Raw genomic sequence first — 25,957 nt, 5'->3', positions numbered from 1 at the left:
CAGTACTCGATACTTGACGATATTTGATACTGGTGGAGAATGAAAACAATGACTCGTCCTCGCTATAGCCTTTATACGCGATTATTTTCAATCATTCTAAAGTTTTTAGCCTGTTTTAATAGAATTAAATGCGTCTTCTACTTTCTGATTTTGACTTAGCTTTAAATGATGGTATAGTGCTTTGAAAAAAAAAAATATAATGCACTGAAATAAAGATTGTGTTATATTCCAATACAAGGTGAAATATATTTGACAATAATTTGTATATAATTGTAAATTTATTTAGAATTGACCGTATTTGTATATAAATGACAAAAAGTGAATGTAATTGATATAATTGACAGAATTTGTTTTTAATGGACAGACTTGAAAGAATTAAAAGAAGTTGTTTAAAATTGACTTGTGTTAATTAAATCGTCAGCGGACCCACATTTGTTAGTAGCACGATTTGCTCATTTGGCAAAGGAGCCACGGTGGCTAAGTGGGTAAGACGCTTGCTCGCTAGCCTGGAGGTCGCGTGTTCGATCCCTGCATTGACCGAGAGAGTTCATCTGGATTTTCCGAAGTCGTTTCACCTTGTCAATGGTGCTGGACTGAGGTCCTGTCAAGGCCAGCTGCCTAGTCGTTCGGATGGGACAAAAAACCGAGGCATTGGCATGCACGTTAAAGATCCTGGGGCAGTTGGAATTATATATAAGAGTAGGCCATAGTGCTGCTGCCGGGGCAAAATTTTTCTCACAGCACACTGTATGGCGTATTTCCGTCTTCATCGGCCCAGTCGGGGCAGAACAGTAGAAAGTTAAACCCCATTTCATTTCATTTTTCAAACCTTTATTTTATGTTTAATCCCTCATCTACGGAATCACCTGTCCAGCCTCGTAGGTTTATTATCCAGTTTCCCCCCACTGCTAAAGACCCCTACATGCAAGCGATTTTAATGAAATAAAATTGAACGAAATGTTAGGCCCAAAATGACCTAGTTTGTGACGAGTGGACTTTGCCACATATCAATGGGGGTACAATAGAAGTCTGTGTATGAAATATGGTATTGGCGAGAAATGATTGAAACCATTTGCGCACCTTTAGTCTCTCCTCACAATAGAACTTAAGATATATACTCTTCAAAAATAGTAGGGGATATTCAGAAACAATACAAAAGTGCGGAAATGCACTGCTGTTTTTATTAGAGGTAACCAGTGTATGTTAATAACAGGCCAATTGCCTACACATGAACATAAACAGTTCATATGCGCGGCTCATCGGACGGCCCCATTTCACTCGCAAAGAAATACACCGTCAAAAATGAAAATGAACGTTTTTGATTTTTGTCTTAATAATGAGTAATTGCTCCATCAGTCCTCAGACATTCAGCAATTTGTCGTGGCATGCTCCTAATCAACCGTCCAATCACGATTTGGGACAATCTCACCCACTCCCCTTGCAGTGCCACGGCCAATTCTTGCAGGGTTGACGTTGACGTCGACAAACACGTCTCCCGGTAAAAAAAAACCGTAAAAGACCCTACCCCACGTGTATGGCGCTATTGCGTGTCGCATTTGCAGCTCAGTGGTTCTGTTGGGGCGATAAGTTCTTCATCTGTGAACATACTCTCAAAGTATGTCAAGTATCCATGACTATTTATCATATCAGAACCTGCATAGGTATTTGCATTTCAATATCCCCTACTTTTTTTCAAGAGTATATTATAGTGTTTCCGTTGCAGGTTGATTGGCTTTAGTCGCTTCCGGAATAAAGTTGTATCACCGATTCAAGTCATGTCGTTATATTCACACCTCTGCTGTACCTCTTTTAGGACTTAGGTAGCTTATAAGGTATTACATCGAATTTAAAACTAAATATTGAACATGCAAGGAAACATTTCTTTGGTGACATGTCACCTATTTTCTGACCAGACAATTAAAACAGAATGATATATGTGTACAGTACAGGCCTTATTACCCCTTGAAAGTGGTGTAGAGTATGACGGGGGTTGACTAGGGAAAGCGTCTAGTTATTCGGATAGGACGTAAAACAGCGCACCCTTTGTCATACATGTAAAAAGACCAAGCTTTGTTACCCCTTGACAGAGGTGTAGAAAATGTGGTGTAGTTGTTCAGGGGCATGTTTCACGAACTTTTAACTAAGATAAAACCCAAATTTTAGTAATTTGATTGGATAATATTAGATTGATTTTAGTGCTTAGCCAATCAAAATTGAAGTATCTACTAAAATTGGATTTTATCTTTAGTTAAGATTTCGAGAAACAGGGCCCAGAACCATTAACAGTTGCAGTTCGCTGAAAGTTTGGTGAAAACGTCGCTGGAAATTCCACACATAGCACATTATATGGGGTAGGGCCTATGCTGGTCTTCAATGAATGTAGGACGTTATACATTTTAAAAAGCAGAATATAGCCCGGTTTGGTACTGACGCTCAAATGAACCCATTTCATTTACATTAAGGGTGCATTATGTAAGAGCTAAATCTGAATGCCGATATGTCTTGTTGTTGTTAGTTAGTTGTATTTTACGTCCGCTTCCACCGAGGTGATATCGCAGACAAGACCGATATTTCTTTTGGCCTCAAATGTTATATAAATCATTAAAAAATGGATAATCGAGACTTTATCATGGTAACAACGGTAACAATGACTACACTGTTCTTCAAACACCGATAACTCCGCTCAGAACGAAGTAATTTGACTGGATTTTTCAACATAGTCTCTTTTCAATAGCTATTTTGTAACTATTATAGCGAGAAATGTCAGCATTATTTTATCGAAATCTTACACAATGCATCATTAAAAACAAAAACACGTGCATCATTCAGACATTATTTAGTTGTCAAATAATATGCATAATTGATAATTGATACGCTTTCCTGTAATTTAATCTTGAATATTATCTTTATAAATATAATTTTATTTTATTTTATTTTAATTTATTTTTTTATTTTATTTTATTTTATTTTATTTTATTTTATTTTTTTTAATTTTTTTTTTAATTTTTTTATTTTTATTTGCTAATAAAATATTGCGACTTTTCGTCATTACTTTTCACATACATTTAGGAATAAATAAATACATTAATTAATAAAAAAAAACCTAAATAAATAAATAAAACGCTTTTCAATTAACAGAAACTATAAATAATGAAAGCTATAAGAAATATAAAGGAATATTGTGGTTGTGATATTTGGAGAGACGGGGGAGTTTTATCTTAACAGATGGCCGTGTGTTTGAGCGTACGTTACCGTTATACTGGCGCGTGCTTTACACGCATTGCGCACACGAAAAGTAGACTGGTTCACATTTGATTGAAAGGTATTGGCCATATGAAAGCACGTTCATTACCTAAATGCACGCGATTGTTGTTGCACACATGTCGATTTATGATCGTACGACCGGGTTTTGTGCTCATGTTAGACCTTATGTTGTCTGGAATTTGTTTAACGCGATACCAATAAATATATGGTCATAGTTCGATTTGGTCTGTAATATCACTACTAAAACACAACACAATTTATATGGAAAACAATCACTGGTTTATACAAATACATCACGACGTTTCGGCAAGTGTTCTCTTAACCTATTGTTGCCAAACACAAACGTCTTAAAGGGACAATAAGACTCTTGCTGGCTTGAAAGCTCCAGAAAATAAATAATATCTCTATCTAAGTACTAGATGTTTAAGTGTCCTACCTGTTGAGTAAATTATCCATTACATCCTATTTTACTTGTCCAGGGGGTTCGAAAATATTTTTAAATCGAAGTTTCATTTGAAAAGGTTTACGTTAGACGTTTCAAACCATCATGTTGAATTTTTGAAAATTTTTAAATAAGGTGTGTTAAGATGAAATTTGTATCATCAATTAATTGAAATATTGTAAAATAGTACAATTTGTTGACCAGAATAAAGATTGGGACATATTATTCAGTTACAACAAGAGTGGTATTGAGCCTTTAAGGATAATATCACTACCGTGGACGCAGATGTTAAACCACTACTACCCTTACTACTACTATAAGAAATTATTCAGATTAAAAATTTAATTCCGGTATTTTTGATACGAATGTTACTCTGTCTGCCTAAAATTAGTTCCGCCTCATAACAGTCACGGAGCTAATTGACCGACATTAATCGACGATTTTAGTTTTTCAAGAATTGCTGACGTTATTCAATTAAAGTGTCTGTGAATCATTTGTATTTTACGTAAAATATCATGGCTTAACATACACAGAATAATTAAGAAAACATAATCGACGATAAACCAGAAAATTATTTAAAAGAGAGAGAGAGAGAGAGAGAGAGAGAGAGAGAGTTTAGCGTCAACTCGACACAAATAAGGTCATATCGGAACTAACTTATGCTTCAATTTTATTTCAACAACATCGCTTGCACGTGGGGGTCCTAGACAGTCGAGTGAAACTGTGGGGGGGGGGGCAGGAAAAAAATCCTAAAAAATTGAGGCAATGATAGATTTTATGTTCTAAAGCACACGCGTTTGATCATTCGACCACCACCCCACCCCTGTTACAGTTTAGAATACACAAGTCGAAGCCATTATATTTTACATAATATATACAATAGTTATAGCATGTTTTATTCACACCCTTATTTACATTTTTCTTGAATAAAAGTGGGCTCTTTTGTCATTTAAGAACATATTCTCCATCAAAACAAGTCAGAAGACATGGAAATAAATACTGGCTTTTAAAGTTACGCTGCTGTCGCGGAGCGTGAGTGGATTTTTATAGCTTCGGTTTTCAAGGAAGACGGAGTAGCGTTTTATTGCCAGAGTCATTAGCAATTCTCAAGTGGCCGGAAAATATAACTGGAAGCTCTTTACCAACGATTCAATGTTTCACATTTTAAAGATTTCCCATGGTACCAATTGGCTTTTAAAATGCAGCGAGCCAATTGGTTAATATGACAGTGCGGAGTTAGTACCGGCAGCGTGAATAATTAAGAACCGTAAACAGTTAACCATAAGCGGAACGAAATGTTACATAACGTGTTTTATAAATTTAGAAGTGTTTTAAATACGGAAATTGATCAGTTGTGTTTTTATAATCTAATCAGATTGATATAAATAACAAAAAGATGAGATTTTAACTACTAAATGTTTGAACAATTACCAACAGCCTCGTTCTCTGTTACAGTGGAAAGTTTAATCAAATGAAATGAAATGGGGTTTAACGTCCTAGTTTTCTGCACCGACTGGGCTAATGAAGAGGGCGTACACTATAAAGTATGCTATGAGAGAAATTATCGACTGACAAGGTGCTTTTTACGCGCAGGCCCACCTGTAAATAGGCTCTTCCGTTTTCATACCATACGTAAAATTGGGTTATCCGACCTGCACCACTGAAAACGGGGCCGCCCTGAATATTCCCCATTCCCTTTCTCGGCCAACACCAGGATCGAACCCGGCTCAGCCTGGGTATTGAGTCAGCGCCTTGCTCACTGAGCCGCGATTTAATAGTATAGTTGACCGAAAAAGAAGTCAATAACCTGACTTCATGTAACCGAAGCCCCGATTACATAGTTGTGTGCACGTAAAAGAATCCTTGGTAGTTGGGGTTAGAAATCAGAACAGGTCATAGCAAACGACATGGCGTTATGCTCGTCTTCATTAGCCCAGTTGAAGCAGAAAACTCGGACGTTATTGATTTTTACATTTCATTTTCTTCTTCTGTAATCCGTAAACGTTTAAGTTTTATATTACGATGATATATTTTGACATATATGTCAACTCCTCGGGTGCCCTGTCTGGGATTCTCTACACTTCTGGTGCTACGGAGGGAATTGTATCCGGTTGCAATTCTGTAGCATAAGAAATCTTTCCGCTTGTCAGCTGTGAGTAACAAAGGTCGGGCATTTTTAATAGGTATTATTCAAGCTCCATTGTGTAAGGGTTAAATTTGACTATTGCAGGTACATTCGAGACTATTTCTTCAAACCTTCAAAAGGCTCATAACTGCGCTCAGCATAAAGTAATATGAATGAAATTTTCAATATATTCATTTTTCAGTGTCTGGTTTTGAACTATTATAGCAAGAAGAAAGATCAGCTCTTTATCTAAATCTTACATAATGTATATTTAAAAAATTTTAAATTGTATATAAACAAATACGATAATTGTGACGGCATATAAAATATCAAGTCCGTCCATCGATTCACAAATCTCCAAGGAAATATTTTCATGTCGATCGTGCTGGCATTGGTGAAGCCTTGGGCTTTTTTCGAAAAGCTTCACCCTCAAGAAGATTTTGAAAATAAGGTTCCTGTTTCTGCGATATACTTGTGACTAATGGAAAACTCGTCAATCGTAGAACTATTTGTATTTCTTGGAATTGTATTTCTTGTATTGCGATATACTTATAACTTGATAACAACCCGTCAATAGTAGAACTGTTTATATTTCTCCGAGTCGCGGTAACGTTGGCTCACTAAGTTGGAGGTTCCGTGTTCAATCTCACGGTTGACCGAGACATTTCATTGGGTTTTTCCTGTGTGGTTTCCCTTGTCAGTGGTGCAGGGCGGAGTGTCTGGGCTAGGACAACTTATAGTCGTTCGGATGGGACGATAAAGTACTGTTGGCGGTTGGTATTCGATATAAGAGTGTATACCGTAGCGCCGCTGTCCGGGCAAAATTTCCCTCATACACATGGCGTATTTCCATATTTATTAGCCCAGTAGGAGTAGAACAGTAGGACGTTAAACCCAATTTCATTTCACTTTGTTCGTATTTCTACTATTGTACTATGATGACCTTGTTAGATAAACGACAGAGATAGATTAATGGTTCGTATCTTAGTTTATCATCAGCGATATTCTATAAAATACAATATTATCAACAGGTCGACCATCACCAACAACAAGACTTTCTAATTATACCACATCATAACTGATCAGTACTACGTTGGGTCGGATTACAAATTCCTGAATAAAACTGTGTCAATTTTAAAGATCTATTCCACCGTCCACAAACTCCCAGCTCCGCGTTTTGTTCAGTATATGATGCATCTGTTGAAAACGCTGTGCTGCTTTAATCTATGATTGTATATATATTCAGTTCTAATGACTAAGGAGGGGGAGGGGGCTGGATGAGTAAGACGCTGGTCGCCTAACCAGAAAGGCCAAGGTTCGATCCCGAGTAAGTTTCTCTGTGTCTGGGGGGGGGGGGGCCGAATGGTTAACGCGTGAGCGTTGCATCATAAGGTCTGTCATTGAGTCAAGTGGCGTGGTTTGAATTCTCCGCTTGTACGTGGTAAGGAGTGGGGTCGCCTGTTCAACCTAGTGGGTTTTCTCCGGGTTCTGTGGTTTCCTCCCACTGCTAAAACATCTACGCTTAAGCGAATTAATGAAATAAAATTGAAGCATATTTTAGTCCCGAAATGACATAGTTTGTGTCGAGTGGACGTTAAACTCCATTTCTCTCTCGCTCTTTCTCTGTGTTGACCATCCTGGTGTGGACCTGACCAAGAGCATCGTCTAGTGGTTTGGGTGGGCTGCAACACAGTAGTCCCGTGTACGTTAAAGAATCCTTGGCAGTTTGAATTTGACGAAGTTGTCCGGAAAACACATTGTCTTCGTTTTTCGGATGGTATAAGAAATATATGACATTAAACCCCATTTCTTTTCATATCATTCATTACGGTTGACGACTATAATATATCGAGCGAGTCCTGTATTCCCGATATACCCACAATACAATATTGGCATAGTTCCGTGTTTTAACTCTAAAGTATGAGACAACTTGAAAATAACATATAAAAATCATGTTTGTTCTGTTGACATACCGCCATGGTTATTTTTATCTTACACATGAGTTATTCTGCTTATCAACACTGTTATTCATCCGGGAATTGCGTGCAGAGTGGCCATCATTGACTGACGTGGCTTCTGAATCATGATGTACGATAATAATATTATGAGGAGGTGAAAATATTGTTGTAATAACGTCATGATACGGTGACGTCATAGAAAGGTGTTTCGTAATACCATTAATTTTCATATTAATAATGTGTAAACCGTCTTCATTAGCCCAGCTGGGAGCCACCGTGGATCGGTGTGTAAGAAGTTTGCTCGTAAACCTGGGGGTTCCATTTTCGATCCTGTTGTATGCCGAGTAACCATTGGAGTGAAAGTAAAAGAACCCTTGACAGATGGAATTTGATATAAGAGTAGGCCGTATAGCGCCGCTATCCAAGTAAAATTTCATTCATACTGTATGGCGTATGCCCATCTTCATTAGCCCAGTCGGTGCAGACCAGTAGGACGTTAAACTCCATTTCATTTTGTTTCATTAGCTCAGATGGAACAGAAAAGAGTTACGTAAATTTCCCGTTTTAATTTGCCCACATGGTTAAACTCCATTTCCCATTTTCATCAGAAAAGTATGACCCTAAACCCCATTTCCCGTCTTCTTTAGACCGTATGGAGCAGAAAAGAGCTATGTTAAACACCATTTCATTTCATTTCATATTAAAACAATGAGTTTGACGCTAAACCCGGATGTAAATTATTTTGTACTTTAAAACCTTAAAATGAATGATGAGTAACTCTGGTCAAGAAAACCTTGTCTGATTGTTTTTGTTTTATTTGTTGCCCATCTCTCTCTCTCTCTCCCTCTCTCTCCATCTCTCTGTATTGTTGTTATATGTTTCAGATGGATTGTTTCGTTTTAGAAAGATACTTTAATCATCTGCAGGCGATATTTTAAAACAGATGCGCTGCTTTTAATCACAATAAACTTTATGAAATGGAACAAATGGAACATTACACAAACTAAAATAGATAAACACAACAAAATAGGAAAAGCTATCTACGTTATATGGCTCTCCAGTGAATACAGATAAAAATTATGTTATAGTTTGTCTTTGTGAATATCTAGTGTAAATATCACTGATTTTCTGACATATTGCCGAATGGAAAAATGGCGAAACGAATTGATATAAAATTAAAGTTGTTTGAGTGATGTTGACTGGCGGGCTTCACATGACAAACAGATGAATTCGCGTGGTTGCGATACGCAATGCCGATCATAGCTCCCTTTAGACTGATTTCCAACCAGAAGCTTTTAAGTTTCGTCGCCCGCATCCGACCTCCGGGGTTAATTTTTGCACTACCCCATCAATATCCATCAATCTATGGCCTTTTAAGGCAGTCACGTGACCTGTGTTGTCAAGGGTAATATCTATCAGATTGTGATCAAAGCGAGGTTTGATAACGTTTTATAGTAAGTTTGGACGTTGAATAATGGATTTTGTTACAGAAAGTGTTTATCGTTCAATGTCTACCGTATAATTCCCGGGTATTATATCTGAATACTTCAAGAGTTGGATTTCTAGAACCAGACGAACTTTATAGTTTGTTTTACGTTCTTTCCATCTCACAAGTTTTAGACTCGACGCCATGCTTACTCCATTTGCCACAACAATAAGAGGCCATCATCATATTTACTTATCCTGAAACTAAGAACTGTAACACATTAACCGCGTTTTGTACGAGATTTATGAAAAAAGTACATTAATCATATTTTACCCTTTTCTAAACAATTCACATTGCTCTTTATCAATATGGGTATATCCGAGCAGCCTCTCCACTATTCTACCAAACCATTGTTATTTGGGGTTTTTTTATGATCTGTACAAGTTTGTATTTGTTTCTATCTTTGTTTATCTATTTTGTCTGTGTCTTTGTCGAGGTTTTTTTTCTGTATCTTTGTTTATCTTTTTGTTTGTTTGTTTATTTTTTTGTTTGTCATTTTTTTGTTTGTTTATCACCGTGTTTATATCTTTGTTTATCTTTTTGTTTGTTTGTATCTTGGTTTATTTTGTTTGTTTGCTTCTTTGTTTGTCATTATGTTTGTTTGTCTCTATGTTTTTCTTTTTGTTTGTGCTACATCATCCTTTTGTAAATATTAATCAATTAATACTTTTTATTGTCGGCGATTGTCCATTTGATTGCCATGCAATTTGAATTATTATGACAAATTACATAAATTGTGTTTACCTTGTCCAAACAATTCACATTACTCCTTGAAACAATCTTCATTATCTTTATTTTTAAACAGAAATTGTCGGTGATTTTCCGTTTTGGGGGATAATTTAATGCAAATTGATCTGTTATTAGAATGTGTACATTGCTAACAAAACCCAATTGTGTTCTATTCATTTTTTAAAAAATGAATATTTATAAACAATATTTTATTCAGATTGTTATCTGAATTGGGACAAGGGACAGCACAGCCTCCTGTTTTATTCAGACTGATTGTATTTGTTAAATTACCCTCTAAACTTTGGGTCTCGACACTACCCAAATCATTTTGGAAATAACACATTATTTAAAATCTATTTGAGTCACGTGAGCCGATGTGAAGAACGTGGGGGAGGGGTATGAACTACTATCACAATTAATTGCACTAACAAACGAATGGGTGTGCGCGCTTTGTCTTAAAAACTGTTTGCTGTTGCCGTTTACTTTAGATCACAAGAGAAAGATAGAGAAACTAGGTCATTTCGGGACTAACATATGGTTCACTTTTATTTCCATAAATCGCTTGAGCGTAGGGGTCTTTAGCAGTGGGAGGAAACCGGAGCACCCTGAGAAAACCCACGAGGTTGGACAGGCGACCTTACTCCTTGTCAAGTACAACCTGAGAATCGAAACCAGGCCAGTTGACTCAAAGACAGACTTTAGGATACAGCGCACACGTGCTAACCATTCAGTCATCCACCCCCACCCCCCTTTAGACCACAATAGCTGTAGATAATAAATAGCTGTATGTATTTTCGGCGTCGAGGAGCATCAATATCTTATCCGGCTGTTGAAAAAAAGTTCAAATAGAAATATAATTTCCGTTTGATTAAATATTCAATACATGTACTTATATGGATGGCTATTTGATTAAGAAGTCGGTAGGTTTATAGGCCTGTCTAGCTGCCCTGGTGATAGAGTGTATCGTTTCATGTTTTCGGTTGCGAATAGTTTGTTTTTCATCAAGTTAGTGTCAACCAGTTAAAGAAATGAAATGAATAGTTTACTGTGCTGTGTTTCTGAACCGCCTGGGCTTAAGAAGACGGGCATATGCCGTGCTGTGTTATGTGCAGGGATATGTTGCCCGGAAAGCGGCCAATACGGTCTACTCTTATTTTCAATTCCAGTTCTCAAGTGTTCTTTTTCGTAAACGACAACGTGTACACGGGACCTAGGTTTCTCATCCCATCCGAGCGAATAGACATTGTTCCTTGTCAGACTTCGTGAGGAATTAAAACATACTATGTTATCTGTAAACGTAATGAATCGTACAAGCCAAATAACATTTCTTAAAAATAACGTCTAAGAAACAACCCAAATAGCCTGTCAAGACGTTTGATCGGTTCGGAAATGATCGTTAGATTTCATTTAATGGGGTTACGTAATTCAATTAATGAATTCCATTGTTCAGTTGTATAAGTGACGTAATAATCGCGATGATCACTGAGCGCAATCACTCAGGCAAGTAGGAAGAGAAATGAAATGAAATGAAATGGGGCTTTACGTCCTGTTCTGTTCCGACTGGGATAGTAAAGACGGTCATACGTCGCCATACAGTGTGCTACGAGGGAAAGTTTGCCCAGGCAGCGGCACTGTGGCCTACTCTTATATCGAATTCCAACTGCCAGGGGATCGTTTACGTGCACGCCAATATATTCACGGGTCCTCGGTTTTTCGTACCATCCGAACGACTATACAGCTGTCTTTATCAGGCCCTCCCTCCTACACCAGAGACAAGGGGTAACCACGGCAGAAAAATACCGATGAACTTTCTCGGCCAATGCAGGGATCGAAAACGCGACCTCCAGGCTAGCGAGCTAGGGTCTTACCCACTTAGCCAACGTGGCTCCCAAGTAGGAAGAGACGGCAATCCAGGATAACTTGAAATTTGGAGACTTTAGTTAACCACATCGGTCGTCTATTGATGGATTCCGTGTTTATTGTTTGCAATGTCTGTGTAGTGTCCGCGGATTTTATTTATGTGTGGTGCGGTCCACCTGCAGTTACTAATTATTATTTATTAATTGCTAGCATTTTCTGAAATTCTATCCTCTAGGATAACCCCGAGCTTGGTCAGGTTGCGCCGATGAACGGTTAACTCCGGTGACGAACGGTTAACTCCGGCGACGAACGGTTAACTCCCATGATGAAGTGTCAACTCCGGTGACTAACTGTCCCCATGACTATAATACGTGCGGGGATTATACCCTGTGGTTGCGAGCACAACGGGATATAAAACATATACTGTATTCTTCCGAATGCGCAGTATTTTCCAAAATATATACTCGTTGCTAAAGTCTAAAAGCCAAGACCGATAGCAGATTTCGTCATAGGTCACGAGATGTAAATAGGGTTAGGGCACGTGATTGTTGACGAGATTGTAGGTTAGGGTTAACCCTAACTCGTGTCCTTACCCTAATTATTTGTCGTGACCTATGACGAAATCTGCTATAGGTCTTGACTTTTAGACCTCATCCTATATTCATTGGTACGAAAGACAAAATGGACAGACGACGACAACTTAAATTTACCGTTATTTACGGAGGAAAGACAAATCGACATTTTTAAATCAGTTCTCATTTAATAGCACATTTTATTTGATTATATTGATACAGAGCGCAGGCGCCAGTTGGGCATCCATTGCTCATTTTGTTTGCTGTAACGTATTAAGTCAAAATTGGAGAGTATTTTGTATAGAAATGAGAAGTGAAATATTTGAGAGGTAAACATCTTTCTCTCGGAATAACAAACAAATATACAATAGACTCAGGTCACTAAACACACACTCACTTCTGCTAAATCGTCTGCTACCCCTTTAACCTGCACGCGACTTAGTTCGAACAGGTCCACGCGAGCTGAATAGAATGATAATAGTACAACCCCCACGCGACTGTCACCGTGATAATGGGCGGAGTCGACACAAGCGCTGCGTGGCTTTGTTTACCTTTATGAATAGACATACTTGATGTTTTACACTGATTTTAAACTAAAAAAACAACTTAATTCATATCTAGGACTAAATAAATATGAGAAAATAGTGTAGGCACGGGATGTGTGTGTGTGTGGGGGGGGGGGGGGCACGGCGAATTCAAGTGAGAAATAGAACAATCATAGCAAACAATACTGGACAAATCAACAGCGACTACATTAAGTCATGAATATTAATGAGTTGGGATCACGTGACCTATGGAAGGTTTTAGCGAGTAGTGAAGTGGATGTTGTAATGAAATAAACGGATGACGAGTAACGTGATGGGTGTACGTAGAATATAGTCTATACCATCATCAGAGTACAAGACATTCTACAGTTGTGCTCAACCGAAGACAATATTTTTATTATTGGAAAAGCTGAAAGGACTTTAATAATTTCTACGTCTCATAAATACCTGAATTGTTATATCATCTGTGTGGAATAATAACTACAGAATTCGCTGACAGATCGAGTCATATCTTTATTGACATTTTTAATCAAATGGACGTCAGATTTAATTAACTAATGAACAACATCCTGGAAAAATAATCCATAATTCACTTGATAAAGAGATTGGATTGTTGCATTTGTCGCCAAAAATATATATTTATTTTACAAATTATTGTGTGTCTTGTCAAAACTAACCACGTTATAACTGAATACTTGCAAGTATCATAAACTTTTACTTGCTCGGTATTACAACATTTATTAATTGCGAAAAACTTTACTATAGTAACTGAATATTGAGATAATTATATATAACCAGAGTGCGACGCGTAGCGAGGTGTAAAAAGAGATATTTGGAAGGATTGACAGTAAAAACACGAAGCCGTATAGTAGCAGGAAGTAGTAATCCCCTATGTCTGTTTGTCGGAGTGGAACGTTCGTGATGATGGGAGACGATCAGGGTTGTAATTCACCTCAATCCAATAATATAGCAGATATGATAAACAGGAATAAATTCTTAGAAGGTAAACTAATATTATTATTATTAAATTTAGGAGACGAGTTTGTGGGGGGGGGGGGTAACACTTCCTTGAGACGTAGCAGAGGTAGATCTGTGTAGCTGCTGGATCAAACTATGATGTCGGCGGAGAGAGTAGACATTAATATTATTTTATAAATCCCATTTTATATATAAAGGCGTCACATGATTATTTAACACAATCAAATGATAAAGGGTATTTTAACTTGAAACGTTATGAAGATAAATAAATCACCTCTCATTTCAACCTGTTTTAGTACTGCTGTTGAGCGTGGATTTTTAAATATCTGTTATTGTATTTGTGCAATTATTAATATACTCTAAATTACATCAATATCTAAACAAAACATCTTATATTTTTCTCACTTACGTTCATGTAAATATGATCAACATTTTATTTAGGCTTTCAATGCTAACAAATCAAATATTTCATATCATATTCTATTCTCAATGCTACACAATCAAATTGCAATAAATTCCTAAAAACTTCATATTGATAAACAATTATATAATTACATAATAATTTTATTTTAAACGATCACAATTATATTTTATGACAATAATTTTATATCACAAGACATAAATATTTCCATCAATGATTTGATTATGTTAAACAATATATTCTTTGGATGTGTAGTTCGGACATAATTAAATAAACACTATTTATGGTTAACGATTACTATAGTTTATTACACTGTGACGTTTCAACAAGATTTCACGAGTTCTTATCAAACATGTATCAACACAAATAAATAAAATGAAAAAAAAAACCCATTCAAAACGATATGGTTATAGATCAACAATAATTATTAGAAATATTTCAAACAATGATTTCAAGATGTCTAACAATAAAATCACAACTATTTGTATATGCAAAACAAATTTGATACATACTTAATTTCAATGATACTTATATATATAATATCACAATGATTCCAGCATATTAAACAAACAAATTATAAACAATACATTATATTTAATTGATATTTGAAAATTGTAGCAACTGTAAATGATGTAACATACCAACCAGTTTCCAGTATGCATACCAATACTTGACAATAACGTTTTAAAACTATTATTTTGGGATATTGAAAACTTTGCGATTAAGATATAAAAATCAGCCATGTAATCGCATAATAATGTCATGATAAGAGTATGCATCGTTTTCCACGTGTACGACAACTGTCAAGTTATATATGTATTTTCAAGGATAAAAATATCCAAACGAAACCTAATGAGTGTCGTGCTTGAGGACAGTCATACCTTCTCTTATTAAACCAGTCCTCATTTATTTGTGGAGTCGACCTGACTAACAAACTTTAAAATATCTGCCCCAAATATTTTAAAATGTTATTGTCAATTATTTGTATATAATGGAAAATATCCGCCATAATTTTCAAATATCAATCAAATATATTATACCATATCCTCCATGTTTTATAAACATATTGTACTAAATTGTTTAGAATTCTTCCATTAAGTTAAAGATTATGACTAGGATACACAAGATAAATCGTAAAAGAAGAAAGTCAGACCCCGGGCGTATGACAACCATGTTCCGAATATTAGGAACAACTCTTAATGCCAATAATTTCCCGAATTAGTTTACTATCTGATGTTTCAAGAACAACTCTTAAATTGAAAAGAACAGTAATTTTTTTTTATCTAGTAAAGAAGATAATACAGTAGAACTTGTATTAAGCATGACCCAAAGGAAATTTAAAAATTCTTGCTTAATGGGGAGTGCTCTTTGACTAGAGGTATCCAATATTGCCCCAACCCCTACCACAAAAAATAAAGATATATTATGGTTATTATGGTTTGGTTTCGGGTCTCCGTTTCAATAGGAGAAAAGAGTTGAAAGTTTAAAATTGTAGGTCGGATACATTTGTTTCCATAATTCTGTTAACCTTCCAGCTTATTTTCCAATGAATATATATTCACAGAATAATACTTTATATGGTCATATAACTATAACAAAGGGTATCACGACATAAAAAATAACATATTCAAACTATGTTTTCTATGTTTCATTTTTTTTTGTTTCTATTAACACTGGAAACATAATTTATAGCCCCTGTTTTTATTAACTGATAACCTACCTATTTGTATTCATCCGGTAAAGACAAACTTTACAGTATATATTTAAATAAAACAGTGTTGATTGATAATAATTACTATGGTTTATTACACTGTGACGTTTTAACAAGATTTCACAAGTTGTTATCAACCATATATCAACACAAATAAACAAGAGTAAAATATAGTTTATTCGCGTTAATGAGAGTAATAATTATGCATAATTTGTATCCTGTTTATCAGGGTAACGTAACTTAAAGGAACAATAACACTATTGCTAGCTTGACAGCACCAGAAAATATAAAATAGCCTTATTCTAAGTACTAGATGTGTTAGTGTCCTACCTGTTTTGTAAATTATCCATTAAATCCGATTTTACTTGTCCAGAGGGTTCAAAAATATTTTTAAATCCAAGTCACATTTAAAAAGCTTTACGTCAGGCTTTTCAAATCATTTAGTTGAATTTTTCCAATTTTTTTAAATTAGGTGTGTTAAGATGAAATTTGTATCATCAATTAATTGGGATATTGTAAAATAGTACAATTTGTTGACCAGAATAAAGATTGGGACGTATTATTCAGTTACAACAAGAGTGGTATTGAGCCTTTAAAGTAAACTTTGTGTTTTGTTTCGAAACGCTTGTTGCGCATTGTATAACTCGCGCAAAATAATTTTGTTTATCCGATATTGACAACTGGAACTAACTTTTTGCTTTTATATTTTTTATTAACGAACACTCTGTCCGAACAATTCGCATATATATATAATATTGATGCCTAAAAAGGATTTCTTAATTCAGATTAAATTAGGTTCAAAGATTAATTTATAAATATATTTTTCGGCTATTTTTGTATAAATTGTGAAAATCCGATTTAATGTTTATGTATAACACCTGTTTTACTATACAAACTAAGCTGGATTTTTATTGAGAATGGGATGGTATAGAACGTATACACACTTTGGTAGGATCTTTTATGTTTATTTAGTAATACATGTTACAACTTTGTGCCAAGGTATACACAAAATTAAATCTAAACTGGTGCCACATTTAAATGTGGATTTGACTGGTGTCATGTACTATACAGAGTATGCTCGTTATTGCTAACATGTATTTCCGAGATAGATGAATAGTTAACTATTTCAGTTTTACTATTGTGATTTATAGTTTTATGTTTCAATATTCATAGGGTCTATAAAATAGTTTTATATTGAAATATTCCACCAGTGTACATTGTATACCATGGTTTTATAGTTTCTGTTTTATAGTTTTATGTTTCAATATTCATAGGGTCTATAAAATAGTTTTATGTTGAAATATTCCACCAGTGTACATTGTCTACCATAGTTTTGTGGGATGATATTCCACGAGTCCGTAACATAGTTTTATGAGGCCCATATTTGAGAGGGATTTACTAGTTATATGGAAAAATGAAACTTGGTTTTAACTTAGTGGTATGTCTTGAACGCCGGTATGTCTTATCGGTTTTGATTGTGAGCAGTGCGATCCTTCTGCACTCATATTCGACAGTTTAAAAGACTCCAAAACCGTCTATTCTATATTCAATTAGTTAATGGAATCTCAAGCGTAAATTTCTAAAATTAATATTAAGCATAGACTAAAACAAAAATTTAACATTGCCATTTAAAATTGAATATTTAACCCATAATTTAAATTCTCGTGATGTATTTTATTGACTAATATTCGGTTTGTTTATTTTTATCTGGCCTTGTTTATATATTGAATTAAGCGTTGGTGAATTGAATAGATTTTCTGACTGTGTGTCAGTAATTAGCCTAGTTCAATACAGATTTAATTTATTGGCCTGAAGCGGCTTATTACTGTTAATATGATCAGGGAATTTTAATTATGTGGCTGGGTATTACAGAAGACGAGTGCATTGGGTTTCAGTATTTTCTTCTTTTAGTTTTGCAAGTGGGACTGAATTAGTCGGGCTTCTATTTGTTTTAAATTGTGTTTCAGGACGGAATGGGAATAATAAGGTATTTCAAAATAACAAATACATTTCGCACCTTTTTGGTGACGCTTTCGAGTGTTATGTTATTTTTCATAGGTAGTACCCCCCCCCCCCTCTCTCTCTCTCTCTCCCCCTCTCTCTCTCTCTCTCTCTCTCTTGGTATTTCAAGGCTATATAGTAGTCGCAAACACAGGTAATATCTCCACCAATTCCCAAGATCGCCAGACACATACTTTTGAAGTATCCGTAAAATGATAAGAGCTTAACACTTAAATTATTCATATTATTATAGGAATATACATGTACATTACAGGCAAATTTAGATCGCGGATAAAGAAAAAAAATACTCGCACGAAGCAGATCAAATAGAAAGCGATATATATATATATATATATATATATATATATATGTATATGTATATATCATATATATAATTAATTAGTGACGTATGATAAATTACCGTGGTATATAGATTATGTTAATGAGTTTATTGACTAGTGAAGTATGATATATTGGTACATGTATGTAGATATGTACATGGGGTTATTGCCTACAGGTGCTAATTACCAGGAAGAAACACCTTTACCTTTTGATGACGTCATATTAATTATTAATAACGATCCATGTACATGTAGGGGACAGGGATATACTCCACGAAATAGCCCAATATACATGAATTGATGTGATTAATAGATATTTGTACAATTAGTCATCTTTGTGTAATATAAATGGAATTAGTATAATTACTGGTATAAAGTAGTAGTATTTTTATTATTAAAGTGTCACACACTACATACAATAATATATATATATATATATATATATATATATATATATATATATATATATATATAGGTTAGATACAATATACATATAATAACAGAAGTGTCCAGTCCATATCGACTAATATGTAATACTTTGAAAAAAATGCACAAGTTTACTAACATTGCACTGGCGAGGAGTATACAAACGTTTATCATTTCTTTCTTTTTTCTTTGCTTGTGTGTCAAAATTTTGAAATATTTTAGCGCCCATTTTAATTGAGAACAGAATTATTAAATTTGACTTTTATTATTACCGTTAATTATAATTGATTATCGCAGGCTGGTATACGGTATATATTGCACAACATTGTATATCAATGTGTATTTACTGTGTATTATTGTCATAACAATGTACTCTGGGAGGATAACACCATTGTATATTTATCATGTATAATGATCGAGGATCCTAACAATTTTACAACATTGTTTAAGAATGTATATTTACCCTAAATTATAAACGAAGAATCTCAGAGAATAACATTTTATAACAATATATACATACCATGTATTATAATCTAGGACCCTCGAAGTATAACAACATTGTATAACAATGTATATTTACAATGTATCATTGTCTAGGATGCTGGGAGTATAATAGCGGTGTATATTTACCATGTATTATACTCGAGGACAAGGGCACTGTTTCGGATGTGCATTATAACTGATGTGTATTATAACTAATGTATTATCACTGATGAATGGCGTATATCGTGTTGCCTCTAATAGAGAATTAATTGAACACTAATCAGATAATCATTGACCACAATAAAAGGCTATAATTACAGGAAATCCAACTCCTTAATTAATCCCTGAAAACATCAATTCCCTTCCCTATTTAACAGCCCATGTTAATCACAATGTAAAGATTCGGCAGCATCGAGATTACATTTCTTAAACAAATATAAAACTTTTGCAGCACCGCGAGTATCGATAAATATATTTTTTTAAAACATTTTCTTCATTTATTTCCCTATAATTTTATTTTATTGGCATCACAATTAGACTGTTTTAAACGATAAAGGTTGTCAAGTAAATTCTCTGTGTGTAATATTCTAAAGAATATTTTCTTCATTGGAATTGTTTTAAGGACAAAGGTTGTTGAGTAACTGTTGTGTGTGTATAGCGGTAGTTGAAATATGAAATGTATGGCGATTCGCGAACTAAATATATGCTAACTTTTTAGCACAAAAAGGGGTATGGCACTAATCGGGAGGTTCCGGGTTCGATCCCTGTTTTGGCCAATCAAGTTCCTTGGGATTTTTTGCAGCGTGGCCCTGGCAAGGAATAACGTTTATCATTAGGCTGGGACGAAAACCCGATGATCTGCGTACACGTTGGCGTGCACGAAAAAGAAATGGTGATAGTTGGAATTCGACAAAATTCCCCTCATTGCACACTGTATGCCGCATGTCCGTCTTTATTAGGCTATTCTCCGCATGAACGTTGCAAGGGGTATTTATTATCGCCTGTCCAACCTGGTGGGTTTTCTCCGGGTCCCCCAGTTTCCTCCCGCTGCTAAAGACCTCTACGCGCAAGCGAATTATTTAAATAAAATTGAACCATATTTTAGTCCCCAAATGACCTAGTTTGTGAAGCTAAACCTCATTTCTCCCTCTTTCTATTTATTAGGTGTAGACACCCCATTTCATTCCTCGGGATACAATTAAAGGTTAGGAAATATTCATGAATATTTATAATAATTATTTATGTTTTTCTTTTAATTTTGGGGAAGTAAAACAACATTTGAGAATGGGGGTCGTCAATACCTAGCGTCGTATAATGAGGATGGAAGGTTAGGGTAGCTACGATCATTTCATTATTAAACTTTATGGAAGAGAAGACATGAGCCTGCACATCCTAAAATTTGAAAAAATGAGATAGAACACCGAAAAAATATAAAAACATTCTGCCGATGATAGGAAGAGATAAACTAGATGAATAGACTTGTAAAAATATGGCACGTGGTAGCTATGGTGTCTGAATATTGATTATGTTAAAATTTAATCAAGTCGATGATTAATTTACAACTAGAACTAGACAAAGTTCAGACGCGGACATAAAGACGAATATCTTAGAAACGAAGATAGACATGTTTTTTACGTCAAAGAAATGCCTATTATGTATATAATATGATCTTATTTTAGTCAGTGCAGCTATATGAAATAAGAAATGAGTGAATTTTAACCACGACTGTGGCGTTCCCATTTACTCTTCATCGAAATTCAACTGTCAAGGGTGCTTTTAATAATAATAATATCGTCATTTTTAAAGCGCGTTAAAACTGAAAAAAATCTAAGGCGGTGCTGGTTGTTATATTCACTGATTATTTACAGCTCAGGGTTTTGAAACAAGAATGTTTTGAGTTGAGATTTAAAATGGCCTACAGACAGTAATTGCTTCATTGACTGTGGTAGTGTATTCCACAGAAAAGGACCAGCATAAGAAAGGACATGTTTTCCAATCTTAAGTGAATAGCTTTTAGAAGATTTTAGAAGGTGTTTTTTATCTGAGAACGGACACCAACGTGTACGTGGGACCCAGTTTTTTTGTAACCCTCCGAACTCCTAGATGAAGTTCCTTATCAGGCCCTCCGTCGTATACCACTGGTAAGGGTGGGACCACAAATATGTCTAACAGTTATGGTCTATACTATGATTATAGTATTTAACTATAGAAAGTCTGGTAGTAGCTGTAACGACTCGAGATCGATACATTACACTAGTCATCAATCATCGTGATTGATTGGTTTACAATATCATACTGTTAACACTCTACAACACTCTTTATATTTCATAACACCACGTCCTCTTTTCATTAGCCCGGTTGTTGCAAAAAAGTAGGACGTTACACCTCATTACATTATCCCGACCGATCCAGAAAAATAGCCGGGGGGGGGGGCGAACGGTTAGCGCGTGCGCGTTGTATCATAAGGTCTGTCTTTGAGTCAACTGGCGTGGTTTCGATTCCCAAGTTGTAGGTGACAAGGAGTTGAGTGGCCTGTCCAACCTCATGGATTTTCTCCCTCTGCTAAAGACCCCTACGCACAAGCGAATTATTGAATTGAAACTGAACCATATATTGGTCCCGAAATGACCTAGTTTGTGTCGAGTGTTCGTTAACTCCCATCTCTCTCTCTCTCTCTCTCTCTCTCTCTCTCTCTCTCCATTTCATTCGCACGACTGGTCCAGAAAAGTAAGAGACTAACCGTCATTTTTAACATCACATTTAACTGGTCTTTAATATGTGTTCTTTGTGGTTCCGGGCTGATGGTTAAATTATCAGCCGCCATGTCTTGTTAATACGCTCGGGTTTAACGTCCGCTTCACAACAGGACCAAATCACAGGCAAAATTATTCAGGCCACATTTTATTAGCTGTCCGCTGTGCGCATGTGTGATTATTTAAAATAGATAAAACATCAGAAATGTCGCCTTCAAAATAAACGAAAAGGTATCCTATTTCTTAACATTTTTTTTTTCAAATTGTGTATTTATTGCATTTGTTATTTGATTTTTATCATCGATAATATCGCTTTAAAAATCAAAGAAGTGACATCTAGTTTCTTAGACCTTTTTCTTTTAAAAAAATAATAAAAGAAAATTGTCTTTTAATCTTTGGCGTTTGATTATTTGAAAAAAATGTTTCTTTAGTTCCCTTCAAGACAGAACTGAAATATACTGATGTTCACACATGAGTCAATATTATCAAATTTCCCAGAGATATTAAAAATTCATCTCGTAGATTGATGGGATCGCCTGTAGCCTAATTTACCTGAGGGGTAAAAGATAAAAACCAAGTTAAACAAATAAAAATGTCGGGAAATTTATCAACTCTCGACAGGCGGATCAAAACTGTTTTAAGACTGGGAGAAATGCGATAGGGTTAAGATATTTTATACCGCACAAGTATTGACTATTACGTTATTTTACAAAATCATAGAAAAATCATCCGTGATTCATTTCACCTGATATTGGCACCTGTAAGCGGCTTACTTCAAAGCCTTGCTTCACGCACTGGACAGGTGTGACAGGTAATGATTGATGGGCTACCTGGATTATATTTCTACCCCTAGGTTACGAGCTCTGCGCGTGCGGATATCCCATCTGTCAACAATGTATCAGGAAATGAGAAAACAATTATTTCCTGTTTCAAAACAATAGAAGAGACTTTTTTTGGTTACAAATTTTAAGTTGTGGAATAAAGTATAATTTGATGTGGAGTTCACTAGATGCGTATTAATACTTAGACTATATAAATACTTAGGCTATATAAATACTTAGACTATATAAATACTTAGACCATATAAATACTTCTTTTTAGCTTTGTGGAATAAAGAGGAGTTTGGTGGGGAGGTTACTAGAACATCACGTGACTATATAAATACTATATCTGCGATATCACCTCGATGGAAGCGGACGTAAAATACAACTAACTCACACATATAAATAATTCAACTGAGGTCATATATAAGTATTCAGATTCTTATCATGTTCCCCCCATTTTGAATCTGGGTCTAACACGTCATACATACTCTGCCTGTCAATCATTGTGTGCAGTAAGTTAATAATGATTTTCGAAGATACATGACATGTGTGCAAGTGAAATTTATTATATTACATTTGACTAGTCAATGAATTGACACAATTAATTTATCACTTACACAAAACAAAACATCAGAACAACACATGGATAAAATAAATCATACCAAAACACACCACAGTCCGATGCATGTAGACTATACACTGTAAAAAATATCCATTGTTTATGTGGCAGAATTCCGTAGTTTAACACTTTTTTTCCTGTTTAATCGATGACTTTTTTGGGAGAAATTGTGTTAAAAGTGTGAACTATTTCTTCAAATTACGTGTTTTATGTATTTCTATGGAATATTCAGTATTAAACAGGAAATTTCCGTGAAATTAGGGATAAAATATTTTATTCCCTTCTATTATGGACTTAATTCTGTTCTTTTACGAAATAAAAGGTGGAATGACCAGGAATTTCCATAAAATTTGGGGATAAAATATTTTATTCCATTCTATAATGGGCTTAATTCTGTTACGTTCCTAATGATTATCATCTTATAGTATTCATTTCAATTCATTAACCATAATAAAAATATGTTTTAACGCTATGCATGTATAGGTTGTATTATCTGGTGATAAGTCGGTTGTCTCTATGGCAGAGTTTGCATCTGAAAGCCTTTACTGACGAGCAGCTGTTTGTGATACCTTGCTCTCGAATAAGATATTCGGTATTCTTCTATTAGCGGAAAAAGGTTGCGAATAAATCTATTTCACACACTCATATAAAGTCAATGGTTAGGTTAATTCAATGAAATTTTTATCACTTTCATGCTCTGGAAACAAAAATTACCAGAATTGTTTTTTCCGTATTTGAAAATAGAATTTATGTTATTTGAAGGAGTTTCTGTAAATTACAGGAAACACAAATACGGATAAACTTTTCCTGGGAATATTTGTTTCCGGAATTGTTTACGTTTTGTCACAGTTTTTTTTTTTGTTACAATGTATAAAGCATGAATACGCTTGAAACGAAACTCTTTATGTACTCTCTAAAGAAAGACAATCCATGATAAATGTTCCTAGACAACACACTTGACAAGACTTAATCCAGTACCCGGTTCGGGCGATATGCCGTTGAAAGGTTTTTTCGTCACCTTTTTGGAATTTTATAAAGAAAGACAAGTTGATAGCAGCTATACAGAGACAAAACCTGCCATTTACCAGCTGGGTATTATAAATCTGATGATAGAACGACTAAATGACGGCATCAGAAGACGATTAGCTGGACTAAGTGACAGCTCAATCCTCTATGATCCTATTACAACGAGTTAGCGACCAACATGTCAGATTTTGAGGTTTCGTTTTGTCCTGATCCCTTCTCTAGCTCCTATACAGTCGTCTGACATTTGTCTGTCTACTTGTAAGGTTTGACGACAACGTTAAGCGGGAAGAAACCTACCAACATACGCCCGTCTTTTCTTTCACTTCCGGTTTACTGTTACCGTGGAACAACGTGCATATCACGTGCATGGTAAACCGGCTTATGATCGCTGGAGGGGAAAGAAGAGTTAGAATAGGACGTGATTGTGAAGGGTCACGAACTAGACAAGAGAAGTACAAGTATCATATGATCTGTTTCTAGTTCCAACTACAAAGTATGGATTCACCAACGATCCTCTTAAACTTCATCATATCGACATGGAATCTCTATAGCTACTCGATTGTCAACCCAGTCAGGGATTATTCTCTATCAGATTTCCAGGAATTAATATCCACATCGACTACTGCCATAGATAAAAAGAAAGGAAACAGTAATTTTGATATCACCTCGGTGGAAGCGGACATAAAAAACAACTAACTAACAACAATAGTTTTGAGAAGAATGGTCTCGATGTTAGAAATAATGTTCCATTCCCAGACTGTACTGATAATAGTAGTTTTGAAGAGATGGGTCTCAATTCGTAGTTCGTCGTTTTTTTCTCTATTTCCAGACTGTAATATTGATAGTGAATAAGACGGGGATGGGTGGGGGAGATGATAACTGGGAAATTTAAACTGTTATCAATATTGTTGTCGTATTTTAACGGATCATGAAATGAGGTTAAACACCTCGCTGTTCCGCACCTGCCAGGCTATTAAAGACAAGGAACTTCGGTTTTACGCTTTGCCTTACTAGTTCCCTGGCCAAAACTACTGACAAGGGCATCCAGGCTCGGGTGCGGGGGGGGGGCAGATGATACCTTGAGGAACTTTCTCAGCCAACACAGGGATCGAACCTTCGCCCTCTTGGTTTGTGAGCCAGTGCCATGCTAACCGGTTCATAAAGTGGTGTTAAAAATATATTTCTGCAATTCGGGCGAAACTTTCTAATCCGACGAACACACACGCATCTCGTCTCAATATAACGCAATAAGAATACTTATTTCACGAAATCATGTAACTGTTGATTTACACGTCACGTTTGCTGTTAACATTTATAGCTTGTTGATTCCATGTAAGTTATCAGAAATCGAATATCGTGATCTCTTCAACAATCACAACATGATATCCATTAG

At 35.4% G+C, this 25,957-nt stretch overlaps 1 protein-coding gene across 3 annotated transcripts in view; it reads left to right on the top strand.

Annotated features, from left to right (window-relative positions):
• Positions 1-25,957, top strand: part of LOC126816559 (LIM/homeobox protein Lhx3) — a 76,819-nt gene that overhangs the window by 29,770 nt on the left and 21,092 nt on the right. Inside the window, exon 1 of one of the 3 annotated variants that reach the window (XM_050543237.2) lies at positions 13,265-13,984. The exons of 1 other annotated variant lie outside the window; for it this stretch is intronic. In XM_050543237.2, the coding sequence (XP_050399194.1) occupies positions 13,873-13,984 (112 nt within the window). In that variant the 5' untranslated portion in view covers positions 13,265-13,872. Of the gene's footprint in view, positions 1-13,264; positions 13,985-25,957 lie in introns of those variants that run through there. One more of the 3 variants, XM_050543228.2, reaches the window with a different exon arrangement.

The sequence above is a fragment of the Patella vulgata genome, chromosome 1 (genome assembly GCF_932274485.2).
Source record: "Patella vulgata chromosome 1, xgPatVulg1.2, whole genome shotgun sequence".
Lineage (NCBI taxonomy): Eukaryota > Metazoa > Mollusca > Gastropoda > Patellidae > Patella > Patella vulgata.
The sequence above is the reverse complement of the archived record's forward strand: the minus strand, read 5'-3'. Positions and strand labels throughout refer to the sequence as shown.